At 39.1% G+C, this 22,543-nt stretch overlaps 1 protein-coding gene across 1 annotated transcript; it reads left to right on the forward strand.

The window, feature by feature from the left end:
• Positions 1 to 1,841: 1,841 nt before the first annotated feature.
• On the forward strand, positions 1,842 to 11,242 carry LOC103277209 (THAP domain-containing protein 4-like). Its single transcript, XM_008074623.2, has 2 exons — positions 1,842 to 1,872; positions 10,722 to 11,242. Exons 1-2 carry the CDS (start codon positions 1,842 to 1,844, stop codon positions 11,240 to 11,242), a joined length of 552 nt encoding a protein of 183 aa, XP_008072814.2.
• Positions 11,243 to 22,543: the final 11,301 nt, after the last annotated feature.

A 22,543-nucleotide genomic window follows, 5' to 3' on the forward strand; every position in this document is an offset into this window, starting at 1 on the left:
CTGATTTTTTGATTTATTGCCGAGATGAGGTCTTGCTGCCCAGGCGGGTCTCGAACCCACGGGCTCAGGCAATCCATTCATCTCAGCCTCCCAAAGGCGCGGGATTACAGGCTGAGCCACCAGGCCCGGCTGGGCAGGATCTTCTAAACCCACTCTGAATAGATGTAACTCATTAAAAACTACAGTGGCAGCCCATGCCTGTAATTCCAACACTTGAGAAGGCCTAGGCAAGAGGATTGCCTGAAGCCAGGAGTTTGAGACCAGCCTGGGCAACATGGCGAGTCCTCATCTTTACAATAAATTAAAAAATTAGCTGGGCATGGGGGCACATGGCTACAGTTCCAGTTACTTGGAAAGATGAGGCAGAAGGATCGCCTGAGCCCAGCAGACAGAGACTGCCATAGCTGTGATCATGCCACTGCACTGCAGCCTGGGAGCTAGAGTAATGCTCCTACTCTAAATAGGAAATAAGTAAAGAAAGAAATAAATAAAAAGTGTTCAACATGCACTTTCTAGGCTCTTGTTCTCTCTGCCCCCACCTGTAGGACTCTATCTGAGTGGCAGCCACATTGTGACTTTGCTGAATGCGTTGTATCTAATGGCTCTCTAATGACCGGTTAGGTCATCATGTAATGATGTTTGCATTAATAAAAGGCTTAAAGGACACATTTCTGTGTACCTATTGGAAAGGCCTAGGGTTCAAAACGTGCACTGTGATTTGACATTCCACTTGTATTTGTACTCTAGCATCTTTCAGTGTTCTAAACTCTGTAATGCTGTCTGCAGTCCTCAAAACAACCTCACAAGACAAGCAGGAGGCAGGTGTTCTTGTCCTTGAACTTCATGGGGAAGTTCAATGTGACTCATCTGTTCCATCCGTGGACATTTGTTGGTTGCCTTTCTTCCTCTCCCGTGGCACTATGCTGTCAGTCTGCCCGTCCCGGAAGTTGGATAGGCTGCGGTAGAAGGTCGACTAGGATGAGTAATTCAAACATTTGCGTGACCTTGCTGCAGTTTAGGGTGCCCTTAACACAGGTGGCCCTGTTGAGCATTTGAGGTGTGGCGCTGAATAAAACTGCACGCCACCCAGCCTGCCCTAAGAACCCTGTGTCATGTGTTTACCGCTCAGACTCCATAAGTCTTAATCCATTTCTTCCTCAATAACAGCTTAGTCAGTATGAAGTACTTCTAATAATAGCAGGAGCAGATTTGCATACACAATACCTGTCATCCCGAAGGTGCTTTAGGAAACTCTGCTCAGGCACTTCTGTGTCTATCTGTCCATTTCTTTAACCATGCACCTGAAACCAGATGCTCATGGTGAGGTAGATGGAAATATTTGGCAACTGGGAGGTCACAGGGCTATACCTAAAGGGTTCAGAGGGAATATAACTAGTTCTAGGTGAGCACATTAGACATGCCATCTTCCATAAATTTGCATCCTAAGGAGAATGAAAACCAGCATTTATTAAATATGTCTTAAGAGTCTTTTGGTTTCCTTGGGGTGTAAAACTATGATGGACAGAGTAGGTGCAGAGGGGAGCCAGCTGTGAAAGGGTTAATATGTCAGCTAACCTAATGGCTGATATTAAGAACTCAGAAGGTGGACATTTGCTGGAATTACAGAAATAGAAGCTGGGATGGGGAGAGAATAATATCATTGTTCCTTTTTCAAAGAAGGGGGGCTTTAAATGATTGATTGGAGAGCTCCTCAGGCTGGTGTGTTCCCAGGGGGTCAGGAGAGTAAACAAGATAATCTACTAGCAGATGAAAATGAGGCTGAACTGCATCAGATCCCGGAGGGCTATAAGTTTCATTGGCCTCCTCATTCTGCAGACGAGATGTGGTCCTTTGTCCAGGGCCACAATTCAAGTATGAGAGGCTGAGATGGGAGTAATGGGCAATGGAGAAGGAGGAGAATGACAGGAAGAGATGGGAAAGAGAATCTGAGGTGAACTTGTCACTTCAAATTCCTGAAACGGAAACGTACATAACATATCAACATGTATACCTTCTTTTCCAGGAGAAAATCCTGATTCTATGATTTCACTCCATTAGTAAATCCACCTTGTCATTTATTTTGACAAATAACATTTTACTCAAGTCTATTTAGAAATCTTTTCCTGTTTTATAAACTCCTTTGTAAAGCCTGTCTCTGCAGAAGCTCCTTATTTTGATTTCCATGCTATGCCAATTCAGTTTTTAGTCAACCACAGAAAGAGGAATAATCTTAAATGGATGGGCCTGAAGGTAAAAAACACGTCCAACATACAAGTCATACCTCTGGAAGGGAATATACTCAGAATCAAAAGAATGATATTGGGTAGGGCAGTTTTGAGTTTCACTTCCTTCTTGTTCAGCCATAACTTTAAAGGCATGCATGCTGAGCCGTAAACCTAGAATTACATGATAAATCATGCCAATAGGCTCAGGTATGATTCCAGGGGTTTCTGGAGTGACTGGAAATATTTTCAGGGACTTTAAACAGCTAATTGGTACATTCCTTTCTCTCCAATTTTTATTATAAACATTCCAAATATTGAAAGAATAGTTGATGAACACCCATATACCTTCTTAGATTCAATAATGGCTAATTTTTACCACATTTGCTTTTTTCCCCCTCTCTGGAAATGATATGCTTTATTTATTCATTCTCTTTGAAAGTAAGTTGTTAAATATCATACCATTTTACCCCTAAATACTTCACCAAGCCTCACATTCACTGTGCCATTAGATTGAGAGAATTCTTGAACAAGCAAAGTTAAGTCTTATTTGAAGAAAGGGTAGGCAAGATGAATCATCAGTGTGACTTCTGGGAATGGTTTCCAGCACTTAGCTAATTCTCACAGTGATTCTCCGATAAGTGGTGCCGTTTTACAAAACACGCATAATAAATTCCATCTTGGTAGTTCTGGTTTCAATAATTTCAAAAGAGACAAAGCAAATCCATTTTAATTCTGCACACTTTCATGTCCGTTTTCTTCTTTGTTTGTTTCAAAAACGCATCATTATGACAATGCTCTATTGTACATACTAGAAGATAGAACTTGCTTTTTTCCTCTCAGCATACTGAGTACAAGTTACTTTGTGATACCTATGTGGGACTATTAAGACGGCAGTTAAGATATCTCATTATTTTGCCTATGACTTGAATCATAAAAAAGTACAGTACTCACTTTCCAAGGCAAATGATGTTAAACACCATGTTAACACTTGCTGATGATTGCAAGGCATAACTGTATGGTACATTATAATAATGGTTATCTTCTCCAGAAAAATAATTCTATTCCTTTAATGCACTCATAATATCTATGCAATTTTCAACTGTTGTTTTGTTCCCAACCCATCTTGTTCACAAATATAGAACTTAGGGCGAGTTAATCACTGTTAGATTATAGAAGGGAGAAATTATTCATTAGGAAGCTACTGATGTCCTATCTTTGTTTCAGAACACCAGAGAAGTTAATTCAAAGTTCTGAAAAAAATGTTGACAGACAGATGGGATGTGAACTTAATGACCCGGGGACAGAACAACACTCTCTAATATGCCAAGCCCCTCTCTGGTACTTTCCTTTCTTTCTATCAACCAACCCCTCATTGCTCACAATAGGTCAACACGTGGCACCCATGACAAATCCTCAGCAATCATGGTCTAAAATTGAACAAACACCATCAAATAATAATGATACCTAAAGTAGAGCAAGAGCCAGATGTTTTAGGTAAAAAGTAGTTCAGCTAAGTAGAACCAGGTAACCTGGCTTCACATCCTGCATCTTGCTGCGAATTCAGGTAGTCTAGTCCAGTGGTTCTCAAAGTTCAGGGTGCCTAAAGATTACTGAGAGCCTGTCAATTCTTTGGTCCCGATCCTAGAGGTTCTGATCTGACAGATCTGGAGTGGAGCCCAAGAATCATTATTCTGTTTGACTCCCTGAGTGATTCTAATGCAACCAGGAAGGAACATACTTTGACCTATAGGGTTTCCAGTCCCTGAGGTGCTTAGAGAGGGATTCATTGCTAAGCCCAACCATCATGTGTGAACTGACTTAATGCTCGTCTGTGCTGGTTGACCAGTGCTAACAGTCTCCATTCCATCCTACATAAGTCACTAGTCAGGAGGAACAAGAGACCCATATCCTGCAACTAAGCAGACCCTAAGGATGGGTTACTCTGGGCTACTCTGTAAAGGGTACTTTCATCCTCTATCGGCCCTGAAGCAAATCTATATTATACGATAGGAACCTGTCTAGCAGTAGCTGAACAAGACCTCTGAACTCAGAGGAAATGTCGTAACACTGTAACTGCATCAGACCAATCTGATTCAATTTTGTGTAACAAAGTTGTGAGTTGTTTTCAGTTGCCATGGACCCAGGTTGATGGTTCCCTAACCTGAGCATGCCTAGGTGAACCAAGCATGCAACCGTAGGCGGAACAGAAGTGCTGGGTCCAAGGGAGGAGCTGGGATTGAACAAAGAAGCGGACAGATGAATATTTTTATATGCATAATGAGATATCTAGGGGATGGGACCCAAGTTAAAACACATAGCAGGATCCAGGATCCAATCAGATTGAAGCCTGGTATCTCCTCATCGCATAATCCAATCAGATCATACCACTTTACCCTATGCTCATAAAACCTGACCCAGTCTGCCGCTCTGGAAGACTATTTCCTCCTGTCTCCTTGTTAGTTAACTCACAGTGAACATTTCTTAATGCGCAAACTCAGAGTTTAGATGTTTGGCTTTTTGTTGTACTCAGAAAAATGGATCCTGTTTTGTTTGATGACAACACCGGGTATGGACGTCTGTGACTCATAACACACATGGTGAACTGAGGTAGCTGGTAGATGTCTGAGGGGTGTGTGTGGGTGCACTCATTTTGTGTATTCAGCTGAGAACAGTTCTCTGCTTTCACCAAGGTGATGGCAACTTTGCATTATCCTCATGTTGTTTCCTGATATAGGTTGAATAGCCTTTATCTGAAATGCTTGGGACTGGAAGAGTTTCAGATTTTGGATTTCTTTGGATTTTAAAATATTTGCATATACATAATGAGATATCTAGGGGACGGGACCCAAGTCAAAACACAAAATACTTTATACACATAGCTTGAAGGCAATTTTATTTTTCCCTTAGGGACACTGAATAAACTGTGTGTCATGTGCCTGTGTTTTCAGGCACATGAAGCTGATCAGGTGTGGAATATTCCTCTTGGGGCATGACAGCACTGAAAAAGTTTCAAATTTTGGAGCATTTAGGAATTCAGATTTTTGGATTGGGGATGCTTGACTAGTATATCAATCACAATTGGAATAAATTTGTGTTTTCAAGGCCAGATTTACCGCAAAACTGACTATAGTTGTAAGGAGTTCACATACCGTGTAATGGTTCCAAGTAAACCCTCAGAGTGGCCAGGAAAGCAGTAATGCTATACAAGGAGTATTGTCTGTCTAAGAGGGTTTAGGGACTGAGATACGAAGGTGGAGGTAGTGGTGTTTCTTGCCACTTTCTAGACCATCTACATGGCCATGAAGGCAGGTATCATCTTATTCCATATTTCCATAGACTAACCTAGGTTACCAATTACCCAAGGGTTTATTATAGTTAATAGATACTGTACAGAAGAAAAACAGCATGAGATTAAGACTCAGAGAACCACATTTTATTGTTAGCTCTATAAGCTGTGTGACCTAAGTCTTTTTATCTATTCAGTTCCTGATCTGTAAAATAAGCTGAACTGTATTTCATCTTGCTAAGATCCTTCTGACTCCAATATCATGTGACTCTGATTGATTAAATGCAGAGACATTTCCAACCTCCTCAAATCTCCCCATATTGTTCAACAGCATTGGTTCTCTTCCCAGGTTGTCTTCCTTGGTTGTTCCCCAAAGTAAAAATTCCATTTGTTATGATCACCAATCTCCGTTTTCATCAACAGATGGAATCCACTGAGGCAGATTCAAGTCTAAGTTCATAAAGCTCCCTTATTTATTTTGTTAACAGCTTTACTGAGGTAAAATTGACATACCCTAAGCTGCACATATTCAAAGTGTATTATTTGATAAATTTTAACAAATGAATATACCCATTAACTGAGGCGGAACAGAGATGAGCCTTGGCCCTTACCCCCAATGTATGTCTCCACACATACCCACTGTCTACCAAACCTTGCAAGTTATCTGAAGACACTGAGATAAGCAACATTTCACCCCAAATTTTACTCATGAAAACCTCTCCACTCACATGTGCACAAGTCCAGAAAAATGACCAAACCTAACATAATTATAGTTTTATAATTTTAGTATTATAATACTAAAATCTTCACCCCAGGCAGGGATTACCTGCCTTTTTTTTTGTACATGCAACATATGAAGTATGTATCTATAGTATACTTGCATGGTTAAAATCCCTCCCTGATTCATGCTAACATAACTTTCCTTTGATGTGACACCTCTTCCTTTATCTAATAAAAGACGTTGGTCAGCCCCCTTCAGAGAGCCATTTAGAGAGCCATTCAGAGAGCTCTTCCTCCTGAGCTATCTCCTTTATGTTTGAGCATAAGTCTCCCATAAAACTTTGTCTGGGAATCTGTTTGGCCTTGTGTTAATTTCTATTACACAGGAGCCTAGGGACCTGTGGTCAGGAACAAGACCATCACCACAATCAAGATCATGAAAACATCCAATGTCCCCCAAAGTTTCCTCGTGCCCTACTTATTTCCCCCATATATAGGCAACTATTGATCTGCTTCCTGGCATAACAGATAGTTTGCATTTTGTAGAATTTTATATACATAGAATCACGCAATATGTACTATTGCTTTGTCTGGCTTTGGCTTAGCATAAGTATTTTGAGATTCATTCATATGCCTTTTAGAAATAAAAAAGGGATAATAAAAACGGCCCAGGCCAGGCTCGGTGGCTCAGCCTGTAATCCCACGCTTTGGGAGGCCGAGGTGAGTGGAATGCCTGAGCTCACGGGTTCAAGACCTGCCTGGGCAACTTGGCAAGACCTCATCTCTACAATAAATCAAAAAATTAGCTGGGTGTGGTAGCGCGCGCCTATAGTTCCAGCTACATGGAAGGCTGAGGCGGAGGAATCGCCAGAGCCCAGCAGGTCGAGGCTGCGGTGGCCGGGAGCGGCCACTGCACTCCAGTCTGGGCGACTGAGTGAGACTCCAACTCAAAAAAACAAACAACAATAAATAAATAAATAAATAAAAACGACCTGGATAGTAGTAGCCTATCATATTGATATACCACAATTTGCTTATCTAGTCACTTGCTAATGAACATTTGGGCTGTTTCCAGTTTTTAGCCATTACCAAAAAAAAGCCACTATAAACATTTTTGTACAAGTCTTTGTATGGGCAGATGCTTTTGCTTCTCTTAGGTGAATACTTAGGAGAGGAAAGACTGGACCACATATGATATTCCTATCAGCACTGTATAAAAGTTCCAATTCTTCCACATCCTCACTAGAACTCAGTGAAGTCACTATTCTTATTTTTTACCATCCTAATAGGTATCTGGTGCTCTCTCATTGTTGTTTTAATTTGCTCTTCCCTGTTGACTAATAATGTTGAACTTCTCTTCATATGCCAATTTCCACCTGCATGTCTTCTTTGGGGAAGTGTCTGTTCAAGTATTTTGTCCAATTTATAAAATTGGACAAAATTGTTTTCTTATTACTAAGTTAAAAAATCATAGTGAAATACACATGAAATACACATACAACTTTAAATTTATCATATTAGCCATTTTGAGGTGTACATTAAGTATTTTCACATTGTGCTACCATCATTACCATTTCACGTTTTGTTACCAATCTCCAAAACTCTTTTCTTTGTAAAACTGAAACGTTGTACTTTTTTTTTCTTTTTTTTTTTGAGTTAGAGTCTCACTCTTTGTTGCCCAGGCTGAAGTGCAGTGGCACGCTCACGGCCACCGCAGCCTCGACCTGCTGGTCTCAGGAGATCCTTCCGCCTCAGCCGTCCAAGTAGCTGGAACTACAGACGCACACCACCATACCTGGCTAGTTTTGTGTGTGTGTGTGTGATTTATTGTAGAAGTGAGGTCTTACCAAGTTGCCCAGGCTGGTCTCGAACCCCCAGGCTCAGGTAATACTCTCACCTCGGTCTCCCAAAGGGCTGGGATTACAGGCTGAGCCACACCTGGCCCTCTGTACTTATACAATAATTCTTCATTGCTCCCTTCCTCCAAGCCCTGGCCACCATACTAATTTCTGTCTCTGCGAATTTGATTACTCTTAAGGACCTCATATAAGTGGAGTTATACAGTGTTAGTCTTCTTGGGACTGGTTTATTTCACACAGCACGATGTCCTCAAGTTTCACTTATGTTGTAGCATGTGTCAGAATTTTCTTCATTTTTAATGTTGAATAATATTTCACAGCATATGTCCACACATTTATGCCACATTTTGTTTATCCACTGATGGATACTTGGGTTGCTTCCACCTTTTGGCTGTTGCAAATAATGCTGCTAAGAACACGGTGCACAAATATCTCTTTGAGTCCCTGTTTTCAATTCTTATTATTGAGTTTGAGAGTCCTTTATACACTTTGAATACAAAACTTGTATTCAGAAATATGATTCACAAACATTTTTCTCCTAGTCTGTGGCTTTTCTTCTCATTTCCTTAACAATATCTTTCAAGAAGCAGAAGTTTTAAATTTTGATTGTCAAATTTATGTTTTTTCTGTTGTTGGTTTCACATCAGAGATGTATTTATAGCTTTGTTTAGATCTTTACCCCCCAAAAAAAGACACTTTGGTCTAACCTGAAGCCACAGTGATTTTCTTCTGTTTTCTTATAAATGTTTCATAGTTCTCAGTTTTACAATTAGTTCTATAATTCATTTTGAGTTAATTTTTACATGGTATAAGACATGAATCAAAATTTTTTACATGGTATAAGACATGAATCAAAATTCATTTTTGTGTATGTGGATATCTAACTCTTCAGTACCTTTCTCCACTGTGTTGCTTTGTACCTCTGCCAAATCAGTTACTCATATGTGTGCAGGTCTCCTTCAAGATTCTAGTTTGTTTCATTGGTCTATTTGTCTTTCTTGGTGGCCCACTATCTTGATGACTGTAGCTTTATGTATTGAAATAAGGTAGTATTAATTCTTCATTTTTTTTTTTTTTGAAGCACTTTGGCTATTCTAGGTCTTTCGAATTGACATATGAATTTTAGAATCAGCTTGTTAATTTCTCTTCTTTCTTTCTTTTTTTTTTTTTTTAAAGCCTACTGTACTTTTGACAGTGACTGTGTTGAAATTATAGATCATTTTGGAAAAAACGGATATCTTAACACTACTGAGTCTTCCATGAACATCATATCTCTTCCATTTATTAAAGTTTTTCTTGGTTTCTCTTGGCAATGTTTTGTAGTTTCTAGCATATATGTCTGGCACATCTTTTGTCAGATTTATCACTAGGTATTTCATATTTTTATGCTATTTTAAATGCTATTTTTATTTCAATTTCCAACTGTTCATTGGTAATATACAGAAATAGCCGGGCTCGGTGGCTCAGCCTGTAATCCCGCGCCTTTGGGAGGCTGAGGTGAGTGGATTGCCTGAGCCCGCGGGTTCGAGACCCGCCTGGGCAGCGAGACCTCATCTCTACAATAAATCAAAAAATCAGCCGGGCATGGTAGTGCAAGCCTGTAATTCCGGCTACTTGGAAGGCTGAGGCGGAAGGATCACCGGAGCCCAGCAGGCGAGGCTGCGGTGGCCGGGAGCGGCCACTGCACTCCAGGCTGGGTCGACTGAGTGAGACTCCCAACTCTCAAAAAAAAAAAAAAAAAAAAAATATACAGAAATAGTTTTTGATATTTTCATCTTGAATTCTGCAATATTGTCAAACTCATTTATTAATTCTAGTAACTTTTTAATTCATTCCATCAGATTTTCTATATAAATGACTGTATCTTCTGTAAATAAAGACAATTTGCTTCTTTCTTCCTAATTTGGATACCATTTCTTTATTTACAGCTTTATTGCACTGGTGCATAGTCCAGACCCTCTGATGCAATGTTGAATAGGAGGGGCAAAAGAAGACACATGTGTCTTATCCCTGAACTTATGGAATAAAATTTTCACCACTCAGTGTGATGTTAGCCATACATTTTTTTTATAAATCATCTGGTGCATGTTATCAAATGGAGAAAATTTCCTTCCAATACCAGTTTGCCGAGAGGTTTTTCTTCCTTTCTTTTTTAATCAATAGTTGATAATGGACTTTGTCAAATGCTTTTTTGTTTGCATCTACTGAAAATATCAAATGGGATATTATAGTTGTTTATTTTTTAAAAACTAAAAGCAAACAAACAACCTGTATGTTGAGTTACACTGATTGATATTCACATTTTAATCTGCATTTTTGGGATAAACCCCATGTAATCATGATGTATTATCATTTTTATATATTGTTAGATGCAATTTACTTAAGATTTTCTTTGGAATTTTTGCATCTATGTTCATGACTGATATTGGTCTGTAGTTTCTTATAAAATCTGTCTGTTTTTGGTATCAGAGTCATGCTGGTTTAATAGAATGAGATAGGAAGTATTCCATTCTCTTCAATTTTCTAGAAGAGGTTTGTATAGAATAGATATTATTTCCTCCTTGGATTCTCCAACAACCAGTGATTGGATCAATCATACCTACGTAATGAAGCCTCCAAAAAAACCCAAAGGAAAGAGGTTCAGAGAGCTTTCAGAACCTCCCAAGATGAACCCAGCAGTGGAGCCACTGTCCTGGATGCTGGGCACCTGGCTATTGGATCCTCCAGGAGCTGGAACCTATCATGCTGCAGCTCTTCCAGTACCTGGAGGAGTACACATCTCCCACGTGGGCCAGTCCATGATGAACTTTTTGTTCAACTTCTTCCACCCAGACACGAGCAAACCGACGCACAGAGAGTGTGGCTTCATCTGCCTCAAGCCCAACATCAGCAAGGTGGGCTTCCTCAGTGCCCAGAACACAGGCATACTGGAGGTGGAGGAGGGTGAGGTGAAGGGGCGGGAGCTGTGTATCGCATCCCACTCCATCGCCAGGATCTCCTTTGCCAAGATGCCCCACGTGGAGCAGATTACCCAGAAATTCAGGCTGAATTCTGAAGGCAAACTTGAACAGGCAGTCTCCATGGTAACTACAACACAGCCAATGACTCAGCATCTTCATGTCACCTACAAGATGGTGACCCCCATAACCTAAAGTAGAGCTTCTGGAGTCCTCAGGAAAGGGCCTGGCTACTGTGTTGTGTCAGTTCAGCTATTCAGCAGATAGTTCCTGCAGCAGAAGTGGGTGTGGCCATGAACCCCTGTTGGCTCAAGAGTGTTGTCCAGAAGTTCCTGCAATGGCATAGAAAACCAAATAAAAAGCCTTAATTAAAAATTATATATATATGTATATAGCCGGGTTCGGTGGCTCAGCCTGTAATCCCGTGCCTTTGGGAGGCTGAGGTGAGTGGATTGTCTGAGCCTGAGGGTTCGAGACCCGCCTGGGCAGGCGAGACCTCATCTCCACAACAAATCAAAAAATTAGCCGGGTGCGGTAGCGCGTGCCTGTAATTCCGGCTACTCGGAAGGCTGAGGCGGAAGGATCGCCGGAGCCCAGCAGGTCGAGGCTGCGGGGTCCAGTCTGGGCGACAGAGTGAGACTCCAACTCAAAAAAAAAAAAAAATATATATATATATATACACACACACATACATATATATGTGGTAGAATTTGGTAAAGATATATGGTCTTGGGGAAGGATATTTAACTATAAATTTAATTTATTTGATAGATACACGACTATATAAGTTATCTATTTCTTCTTGGGTAAGCTTTGGTAGTTTGTGGAATTTGTCCATTTTATCATCTAAGTTGTTGAATTTATTGGTACAGAATTGTTTGTAATATTTTCTTATTATTTTAATATCAGTAGACTTTGTAGTGATGTCACTTCTCTCATGCCTAATATTGGTAATTTGTATCTTTTTTCCCCTTTTCTGAGCAATCTGATTTGTCAATTTTACTGATCATCACAAAGAAGCAGCTTTTAATGTAATTGATTTCTCTGTTGTTTTTCTGTTTTCCATTTCATTGATTTCTGCTCTGATCTTCATTACTGCCTTTCTTCTGCTTATTTTAGATTTAATTTGCTTCTTTTTGCTTCCTAGTTTCATAAACAAAAGCTGAGGCATTTAATGCCATAAGTTTCCTCCTAAGTACTGTTTTAAGGGATGTACTAGTCTCCTGTGGCCTCTGTAACAAACTACCACAAGCATCGTAGCTTAAAACAATACAACTCTTAAAGTTTTAGAGGTTAGTTGTCCAAAATCAGATTTGCTGGGTTAAAGCATGGATGTTGCAGATCAGATTTGCTGATTGTTGGCATGGCTGTTTCCTTCTGGAATCTCAGAAGACATTATCTGTTTCTTTGCCTTTTTAGTTTCTGATGCTGCCTGTATTCTTTGGTTTGTGACGCCTCTCTCCATCTTCATCGTGCATAACTCCAGTCTCTGCTTCTGTTTGATATTGCCCGCTCCTCTGACTCCTACTCATTTCTTCTTCTTTTTTTTTTTTTTGAGTTGGAGTCTCACTCTGTCGCCCAGACTGGAGTGCAGTGGCCGCTCCCGGCCACCGCAGCCTCGACCTGCTGGGCTCCAGCGATCCTTCCACCTCAGCCTTCCAAGTAGCTGGAACTACAGGTGCGTGCTACCACACCCGGCTAATTTTTGATTTACTGTAGAGATGAGGTCTCACCAAGTTGCCCAGGCGGGTCCTCATTTCTTCTTATAAGGACTGTTACTTAATTACATTGGTTCCATACTAGTAATTAAGGATAATCTCCCTGCCTCAAGGTTGTTTAATCACATTTGCAGAATTCCTTCTGTCATATGGAATATTCCCAGGTTCTGGGGATCAGGACATGAACCTATATGAGTACCACTTTTTAGCCTACCACAGGCGCAACCCATACAGTCTGATATGTTGTGTTTTCTTTTTCTTTCTTTATTTTTAGGGGAAAAAAAAAAACCTACAGCACCCAGTATTCCCAGTCTCCCATCCAAGTACAACCAGGCCCAACACTGCTTACCTTCCAAGGTCAGATGAGATAAGGTGAGTTCAGGGTGATCTAGTTATAGATTGATATGTTGTATTTTCATTTGCACTCAGTTCAAAATACTTTCTAATTTCCATTTTGATTCGTTTTTTTTTCCCCATTAGTTGTTTGTAAGTGTGTTATTTAGTTTTCAATTATATGGTAATTTCCCAAAGATCCCTCAGTTATTGATTTTTAATTTCACTGTAATCAGAGATTATACTTTTAAGGACTTGAATCACTTGAAATTTATCAAGACTTTTTTTTCTTTTGAGTTGGAGTCTCACTCTGTCGCCCAGACTGGAGTGCAGTGGCCACTCCCAGCCACCGCAGCCTCGACCCGCTGGTCTCTGGCGATTCTTCCGCCTCAGCCTTCCAAGTAGCTGGAACTACAGGCGCGCGCTACCATGCCCGGCTGATTTTGATTTATTGTAGAGATGAGGTCTCACCAAGTTGCCCGGGCGGGTCTTGAACCCGCGGTCTTAGGCCATCCACTCACCTCAGCCTCCCAAAGGCACAGGATTACAGGCTTGAGCCACCAAGCCCGGCTTATCAAGACTTTTCAATGACCCAGAATGCGGTATATTTTGGTAAATATTGTATAAACATTTGAAAAAATTCTGTGTTCTACTGTTTTTGGGTGGAGTGTTCTTTAAACCTAAATGAGATCATGTTGGCTAATAGCATCGTTCAAGTCTTTTATATTCCTATTGACTTTCTCTTGACTCATATTAATTACTGAGGGAGTGCTTTTGAAATCTCTGACTATGATTGTGAATTTATCATGATTTACCACAATTGTTCCTTGCAGTTCTTCCAGTTTTTGCTTCATGTTTACTGAAGTTCTGTTATTAAGTGCATAAGCATTTAATTTTATGTCCTCATGATAGATGAATCCTTTATCATTATTAATTGACTTTCTTTACCTCAGGTGGTGTTCTTGCTCTGTTTTTAACATGTTTGCTTGGTATAATTTTTTCTGTCCTTTTACTTTCAACCCTTTCGTGTCTTTATATTCAATGTGTATTTCTTACAGGCACCTCTATAATAAATCTTGCTTTTCTAACCGGTTAGACAATCTTTACCTTTAAAAAAATAGACTTTATTTTTTTTTAGCAGTTTAAAGAAAAATTGAGTGGAAAGTACAAAGGGTTCAGCCTCACTGTCCCCACCAGTTTTCCCTCTCAATAACATCTTACATTAGTGTAGTACATTTGTTACAATTTGCCTTAGGTTGCTTAGGCTGCCATAGCAAAATACCATAGACTGAGTGATCTAAACAACAAAAATTTATTTCCCACAATTCTGTCTAGCAGACTTAGTTTCTGGTTTGCAAAAACTCTTTGCTCTTCCTGGTTTGCTAATGGCCACCTTGTTACCTTGTCCTTATATGGCTTTTCCTCAGTGTATGTGTGGGGCAGAGAGAGAGAGAAATTTTTCTTTCTCTTCTTGTAAGGCCTGTCAGATTGGGACACTACCCTTATGATCACATTTAACCTTAAGACCCTATCTTAACCTAAATACTCTATCTCCAGATACAGTCATATTGAGGGTTAGGCTTCAGCATATGAATTTCCAGGGTAACATGTTTCAGCCAATAGTGTAATTGATGAGCCAATATTGATGCTTTACCAACTCTGCCCTTTAAATTAGGATGTTTAAAAATTTACAACTGTCTTTATGGATATAGTTAGATGTAAATTTATTATTTTACTATTTGTTTTCCATTTTTTTCTATATATTCTTTGTTTCCTTTTTTTCTCTTTATCTGAATAAAGTTTCTTTAAACATAAAAGAATTTACTGTCTTTGCCCTGATTTTAGTGACTAGCCTTTGGGCTGGATGATTCCTCTCTAGCTCCAATTCATTTCTCATCTCTCCTCTTCCTCCTCCAGCTAATACAACTGAATTTCCAATGTGTCTTATCCCTAAGCCTGACAGAATTCAAACAGGAATGATTTTTAAACACTTTGGAATGTCAACTTAAGTTTTTTTTAGAAGAGGGTTCTACCTACTTATCCAACTTTGTTCCCAAATCCTTCCTCAGGCATTCTTCAAATGCTCTCTTCAACCTTATATCGAATTGTGCCCACACCCTAAATTAATTTATCCTTCACCCCAGCTCCTTCCAAGCATTTACTTGTTCTTGGCTCCTCTAATATCTACAACCTCCAGCATATCTGTCAACATCTACCACAGAATAGGAGATTCTTCCAAAACAGGAGGTTATTGGCATGCCACAAACAGGTGGTAGCCAAAAAAAAAAAAAAAAAAAGAGAAAAATATTCACTCTAATTGGATTATCATTATCTTCAGGGTATAAAAAACTCACATTTATTTAAATTACAAATCCTACCTCATGGAGGCTCATTTCCTCATGAGATTTGCAATATAATACAAAAATATTATAAAATTATAATGTAAATGTAAGATACTGGAATAGGGTTCCCTGCCTCCTGCTTGACTGAAGCAGTTGGGGCTCGGCAGTGACAATGGTGGGGTGGAGGAGGCAGGGCGTGCTGAGGTAGGTGGGTACCAGAGTGGGGATCCCCAGAGCCATGGCCTGCTCCATTGTCCAGTTCTGCTACTTCCAGGACCTCTGGGCCGCCTGGGACTTCCTCTTCCCTCACCTGCCGAAGGAAATCCCCAGCAGCACCATGCTGAGGGACTCCAAGACATTTTTGGACTGATAATAAAAACCTGTGTTTCATTAGAATAGCATTCTGTGGAGGAGATGGAATGGAAATAAGAATTCAAGAAGAAAAAAGGACTTACAAAGAACTATTGAGAAGATCAGCATATTTTAAATGGATGTGGATGGATATCACTTCACTATGATATTTTAATCTACAGAATAAATTTTGAAAAGCAATAGTAGTTTTATTTTTAAATGTCCATGTTTATAGTATGTCAGATGTTACCTCTTTTTTTTTTTTGCAAGGGATACATATTACTTTAAAGCCCTTTAGGGAAATATGAGCAAAATGTTTGAAGACCATTCTCCTATGGGGCTCAGAGATTCCCAATCTTTTTTTTTTTTTAAGTATCATAAACTACACTAAAAAATGAGACATGGAATCCTCAATAGTTGAAACAATTTTGAAAAAGAAGAAAATAGTTAGAAGACTCATACTGCCTGATACAGAACATATTGCAAAACGACAACAACCAAAACAGTATGATACTAGCATAAAGATAGACAAACCAATGGAATTGAATAGAGAATCCATAAATAAACCCTCAGGTATATGGTCAGATGATCTTTAACAAGTGTGACAAAAGCATCCTATGGGGAAAAGACAGCCTTTTCAACACATGGTGTTGGGGGAAACTGGATATGCAAAAGAATGTAGTTGGACCTTTATCTTACATCATACACAAAAATTAGCACAAAATAAATTAATGATCTAAATGTAAGACCTAACCCTATAAAACTCCTAGAAGAAAACATCGGGAAAAACTTCTGACATTGGGCTTGGCAATTATTTCTTAGATAAGACACCAAAAGCATAGGCAACAGAAACAAAAATGGACAAATGTAACTATACTAAACTTAAAAACCTTTGTGCATCAAAGTGCACAATCAACAGAGTGAAAACTCAGCCTACAGAGTGGGAAAAAATACTTGCAAGTCGTATACCTGATAAGGGGTTAATATCCACAATATATGAAGAATTCCTGTAACTTAACAACAACAACAACAAAATCAAATAAACATTTTAAAGTGAGCAAAGGACTTAAGCAGATATTTCTCCAAAGATTATATACAAATGACCAACAAGCATATGAAAAGATGCTCCACATCATATCATCAGAGACATGCAAACCAAAATGTAATGAAATGTTATCTCACTCCCATGAGAACGGTTACTATAAAAAAAGACAAAAACATCAGAGACACGACCATTCAAACACAAGAGATTCAGAGAACCCCTGCAAGACAACAAATGAGAAGACTAACTCCTAGCCACATAGTAATTCACTTACAAACTACGTATAAAAGAAAAAATCCTAAAGACAACAAGAGAGAGAGGTCAAGCCACCTACCGGAGAAGACCAGTTAGAATAGCAGCAGTCTTATCTACAGAAACACTTCAGGCTAGGAGAGATTGGAGACCAATCTTCAAAGTTCTCAAAGATAAACACTTTCAACCAAGAATTACCTACTCAGCTAAGCTAAGTTTCATCAGCAATGGAAAATTAAAATTCTTCTCAGACATTCAATCCCTAAGAGTTTACACCACCTCCAGACCAGCTCTACAGGAAACACATAAGAAAGTGTTAAATACAGAAGAAAGAAAAAAAAGAACAGCAACACCCTTCCCAAGAATGCAGGAAAAAGATTGAAAACACATATAAATCAATCCAAAAATGAAAAGAAAGACAACAAACAAATAAAAAAACAGCAACAACAACAACAAACTCTATAGGAACCTCATAACAGGGATAAACTCTCACATCTCAATGCTTAGCCTGAATGTGAATGGATTAAATGCACCACTGAAAAGACATAGAATGGCAAATTGGATAAAATATCATGATACAACAATATGTTGTCTCCAAGAGACTCATTTCACCAGAAAGGACACTCATAGACTCATAGGAAGAGGATGGAAAACAAATTTTCAGGTGAACGGAACACAGAAGAAAGCAGGAGTTGCAATGTTAATATCAGACAAAATTACCTTTAAGATATCAAAAATTAGAAAAGATATGGAAGGAAACTGCATAATGATAAAAGGTTCAATCTATCAACAAGAAATATCCATCCTAAACATATATGCACTCAACATAGGAGCACCAACTTTCATAAAGCAGCTCCTAAGTAAACTAAAAAGATACATTGATTCTAACACTATCATAGCTGGGGAATTAGACACTCCACTAACAACCCTAGACAGATTATCAAGACAAAAGTCAACAAGAAGATCTGGTAACTCAACGTGATGCTTGACCTAATAGACTTAACTGATACCTACAGAACATTCCACCCAACAACCACAGCATATACATTCTGCTCATCACCACATGGAATGCACTCTAAGATCGACCACTTCTTCGGCCATAAATCAAGCATAAACAAATTCCATAAGACTGAAATGTTGCCATGTACCTTCTCACACCACAGTGGAATAAAAATAAATATCAACACCAACAAAGATCCCCCTCAAACCCACAAACACATGGACACTAAACAGCATGATGCTAAACAACTCCTGGGTCAACACGGAAATCAAAACAGAGATTAAAGGATTACTGGAGACAAATAAAAATGAAGAAGCATCTTATCAAAATCTCTGGAATGCCATGAAACCAATCCTAAAAGGGGAACTCATATCTCTATGAACACACAGGAAGAAAATGGAAAGATCGGCCGCACTTGGTGGCTCAGCCTGTAATCCCAGTGCTTTGGGAGGCCGAGGTGAGTGGATTGCCTGAGCCCGCGGGTTCGAGACTCGCCTGGGCAACTTGGTGAGATCTCATCTCTACAATAAATCAAAAATCAGCCAGGCGTGGTAATGCGCACCTGTAGTTCCAGTTGCTTGGAAGGGTGAGGCGGAAGAATCGCCAGATCCCAGCAGGTGGAGGCTGCGGTGACTGGTAGCGGCCACTGCACTCCAGTCTGGGTGACGGAGTGAGACTCCAACTCAAAAAAAAAAAAGAAAATGGAAAGATCACAAGTTAACAGCCTAACAAATCACCTAAGGAAGCTGGAAAAGAAAGACCACCAAAACCCTGACTTCAGCAGAAGAATCCAGATCACCAAAATAAAAGCCCAAATTTGAGACACAGAAGACAAAAATATAACACAAAAAAATCAATAAAAACAAAAGCAGGTTCTTTGAAAGGGTAAACAAGATTGATGGACCCCTAGCTAGATCAACGAAGGAAAAGAGAGAAAAAGCCCAAATAAACATAATCAGAAATGCAACAAATGAAGTCACAACTGACCCCAAAGAAATCAAAAGATTATCAGAAACTACTATGTACACTTGTATGTAAACAAACTTGAAAACTTAAATGAAATGGAGGTCTTTCTGATATCACACAACCTCCCCAGGTTGAAACAAGAAACTGAGACCCTAAATAGACCAATAACAACCCAGGAAATTGACCATGTCATAAAAAAACTACCCACAAAACAAAACAAAACAAAACCCTGAACCGGATGGCTTTCCAGCAAAACTCTACTTAACATGCAAGGAGTAACTGATATCAATCCTATTGAAAGTATTCCAGGCAAGCAAGCAAGACTGAACTCTCCCCAAATAACTTTATGAAGTTGACATCACACTGATACCCAAACTAGGTAAAGATCCAACAAAAAAAGAGAACTGCAGGCCATTATCCTTGAAGAACAGGGATGCTAAAATTCTTAACAAGATTCTAGTAAAACAGATTCAACTACACATCCCCAAAATCATCCACCATGACCAAGTAGGCATCATCCCTGGGACGCAAGGCTAGTTCAGTATTTGCAAGATCATAAACATAATTAAATGCATCAACAGATGTAAAGACAAGAACCACATGATTATATCATTAGACGCAGAAAAAGCTTTTGATAAAATCCAGCAGCCCTTCTTGATAAAAACCCTCGAACATCTAGGCATGGATGGAACATATCTCAAAATAGTAAGAGCCATCTACGAGAAACCCACAGCCAGCATACTGCTAAACAGACAGAAATTGGAACCATTTTCCCAGAACACCAGAACAAGACAAGGATGTCCACTCTCACCCCTCCTGTTCAACATAATATTGGAAGTCCTAACTAGAGCAATCAGACAAGAGAAGAAAATCAGGGGTATTCAAATAGAAAAAGAGGAAGTTAAATTATTCCTCTTTGCAGACAACATGATTCTATACCTTGAAAACCCAAGAGAATCTGTCAAAATAAAGGACTTTGGCAAAGTCTCAGGGTATAAAATAAATGTGCAAAATTCAGTCACATTCCTATATATCAACAAGCAGATGCCCAAATAAAAAGCACAATCCCATTCACAATAGCCACAAAGAAAATGAAGTACCTTGGCATGTCCCTAATCAGAGAAGTCAAAGACCTTTACAATGAAACTACAAAACACTGCTCAAAGAAATCAAAGATGACACAAACAACTGGGAAACTATTCCATGCTCACGGATTGGAAGAATCAACATTGTTAAGATGTCCATCCTACCCTAGGCAATCTAACAATTTAACACAATACCCATTAAATTACCAGCAGCATTCTTTTCAGACCTGGAAATGACAATACAGGAATTCATATGGAAACACAGACAACTATGAATAGCCAAAACAATCCTCAGCAAAAAATAAAAATAAAAATAAGGCAGGAGGTATCAAACTCCCAGGCTTTAAACTTATTTATAAAGCTACAATAATCAAAACAGTCTGGTTGGTACAAGAACAGGCATATAGACCAATGAAACAGGATAGAGATTCCAGAATCAAAACCTCAATCTCTCAACCAACTCATCTTTGACAAAGCCTCTACCACCAACCACTGCAGAGAGAAGAATCTATTCAGTGAATGGTGCTGGGAAAACTGGCTGACCATATGCAGAAGATTAAAACAGGACCCTTATCTATCACCATACACAAAAATCAACTCTAAATGAATCAAAGATCTAAACATAAACCTCAAACTACCAGAACCTTAGAAAATGCAGGAGACACCCTTATGGAAATTGGAACTGGCAGTCAATTCCTGATCAAAACCCCAAGTGCCCATGCCATAAGAGATAAGGTGGATAAGGGGAACTTCGTGAAACTGACAAGCTCCTGCAAAGTATAGAAACCATCAAGAGAGCAGGGAGACAGCCCACAGACTGAGAAAAAATTGAAAATATGCTAACTGTATTATATCTGACAAAGGCCTAACATCTAGGATCTACAAGGAACTCAAATGTGCTGAAAAGGAAAAAACAAACAACCCCATTACAAAGTGGGTAAAAGATATGAATAGATACTCCTCAAAAGGAGACATATGAGCAGCCAACAGATACATGAAAAAATGCTCAGTCTCACTAGTCATCAAAGAAATGCAAATTAAAACTACACTGAGATACCACCTAACTCCAGTCAGGATGGCCATCATCAATAACTCAAAAAACAACAGATGCTGGAGAGGATGTGGCGAAAAGGGAACACTTCCACACTGTTGGTGGGAGTGTAAACTAGTATAGCCTCTGTGGAAAATAGTGTGGCGATTCCTAAAAGATCTAAAAATCAACCTTCCATACGACCCTGCAATCCCCCTACTGAGAATATACCTGGGGGAACTCAAATCACTCTATGAAAAAGATGCCTGCACATGCATGTTTATTGCAGCATTATCCACAATAGCAAAAACATGGAACCAACTGTGCTGCCCATCGAAAGAGGACTGGATAAAAAATGTGGTACATGTACACAATGGAATATCATACAACCATAAAAAAGGACAAAATTAAGAATTTGCAGTAACTTGAGTCTATAATATTGAATTAGAGTCTATAATATTGAATATTCTATCACAGAAACAAAGAACTGAGTATCACATGTTCTCACATATAAGCAGACCTTGAACAATTATCGTAATACTATAAAAAAGAGATTGGCAGTAGTGGGAAACTGCCAGGGAAGCAGGGAGCACACCTCATAAACAAGGGTACCTGCGTAATGAACATTTGTGTACCTAACCCTGAATTGTACCCCACATCTTTAAAACTGAGAATTAAAAAACAAAACAAAAGCAAAAACAACACCAAAAGAAACCCCAGAAAATAACAAGTGTTGGTGAAAATGTGGAGAAACTGGAGCACTTGTGTACATTTGGTGGAATGATAAAGTGATACAACCACTATGGAAACAATATAGAGTTCCTCAAAAAATCGGAAAAGAATTATCATATGATGCAGTAATTCTCCTTCAGGGTATATATACGAAACAATTGAAAACAAGTTCTCAAAGAGATATTTGTACATCCATGTTCAGAGAGAATTCACGGTCGCAAAGAGGCAGAAGCAACCCAAATGCCCACTGACGGATAAATGTATAAACAAAATGGGTACATACATACGATGAAATACTGAATAGTCATTTGAAGAACAATGCAAATGAAGGAAATGTCACATGCTATAAGATGAAGAAACCATGAGGACATTTCAGTGAAATAATCCAGTCAAAGAAAAACAAATACTACATGACTCCTCTTACGTGGGGTTCTAAAGTAGACATAGAAACATAAAATAGAATGATGGTTACCAGAGGCTGGGGGAAGGGAGAAAAGGGAGTTGTTTAATGCATAAAAAATTATATATATGCAAGATGAAGGTTGGAGCTCAGTGTTATAACAATGTGAATATACTTACGACTGAACTCTACACTGAAAATTGGTTAAGGTGGTAAATTTTGTGTGATGTGTTTTTATCACAATA

Source organism: Carlito syrichta, unplaced genomic scaffold (genome assembly GCF_000164805.1).
Source record: "Carlito syrichta isolate Samal-C Ts95f unplaced genomic scaffold, Tarsius_syrichta-2.0.1 Scaffold316508, whole genome shotgun sequence".
NCBI classification, from domain to species: Eukaryota; Metazoa; Chordata; class Mammalia; order Primates; family Tarsiidae; genus Carlito; species Carlito syrichta.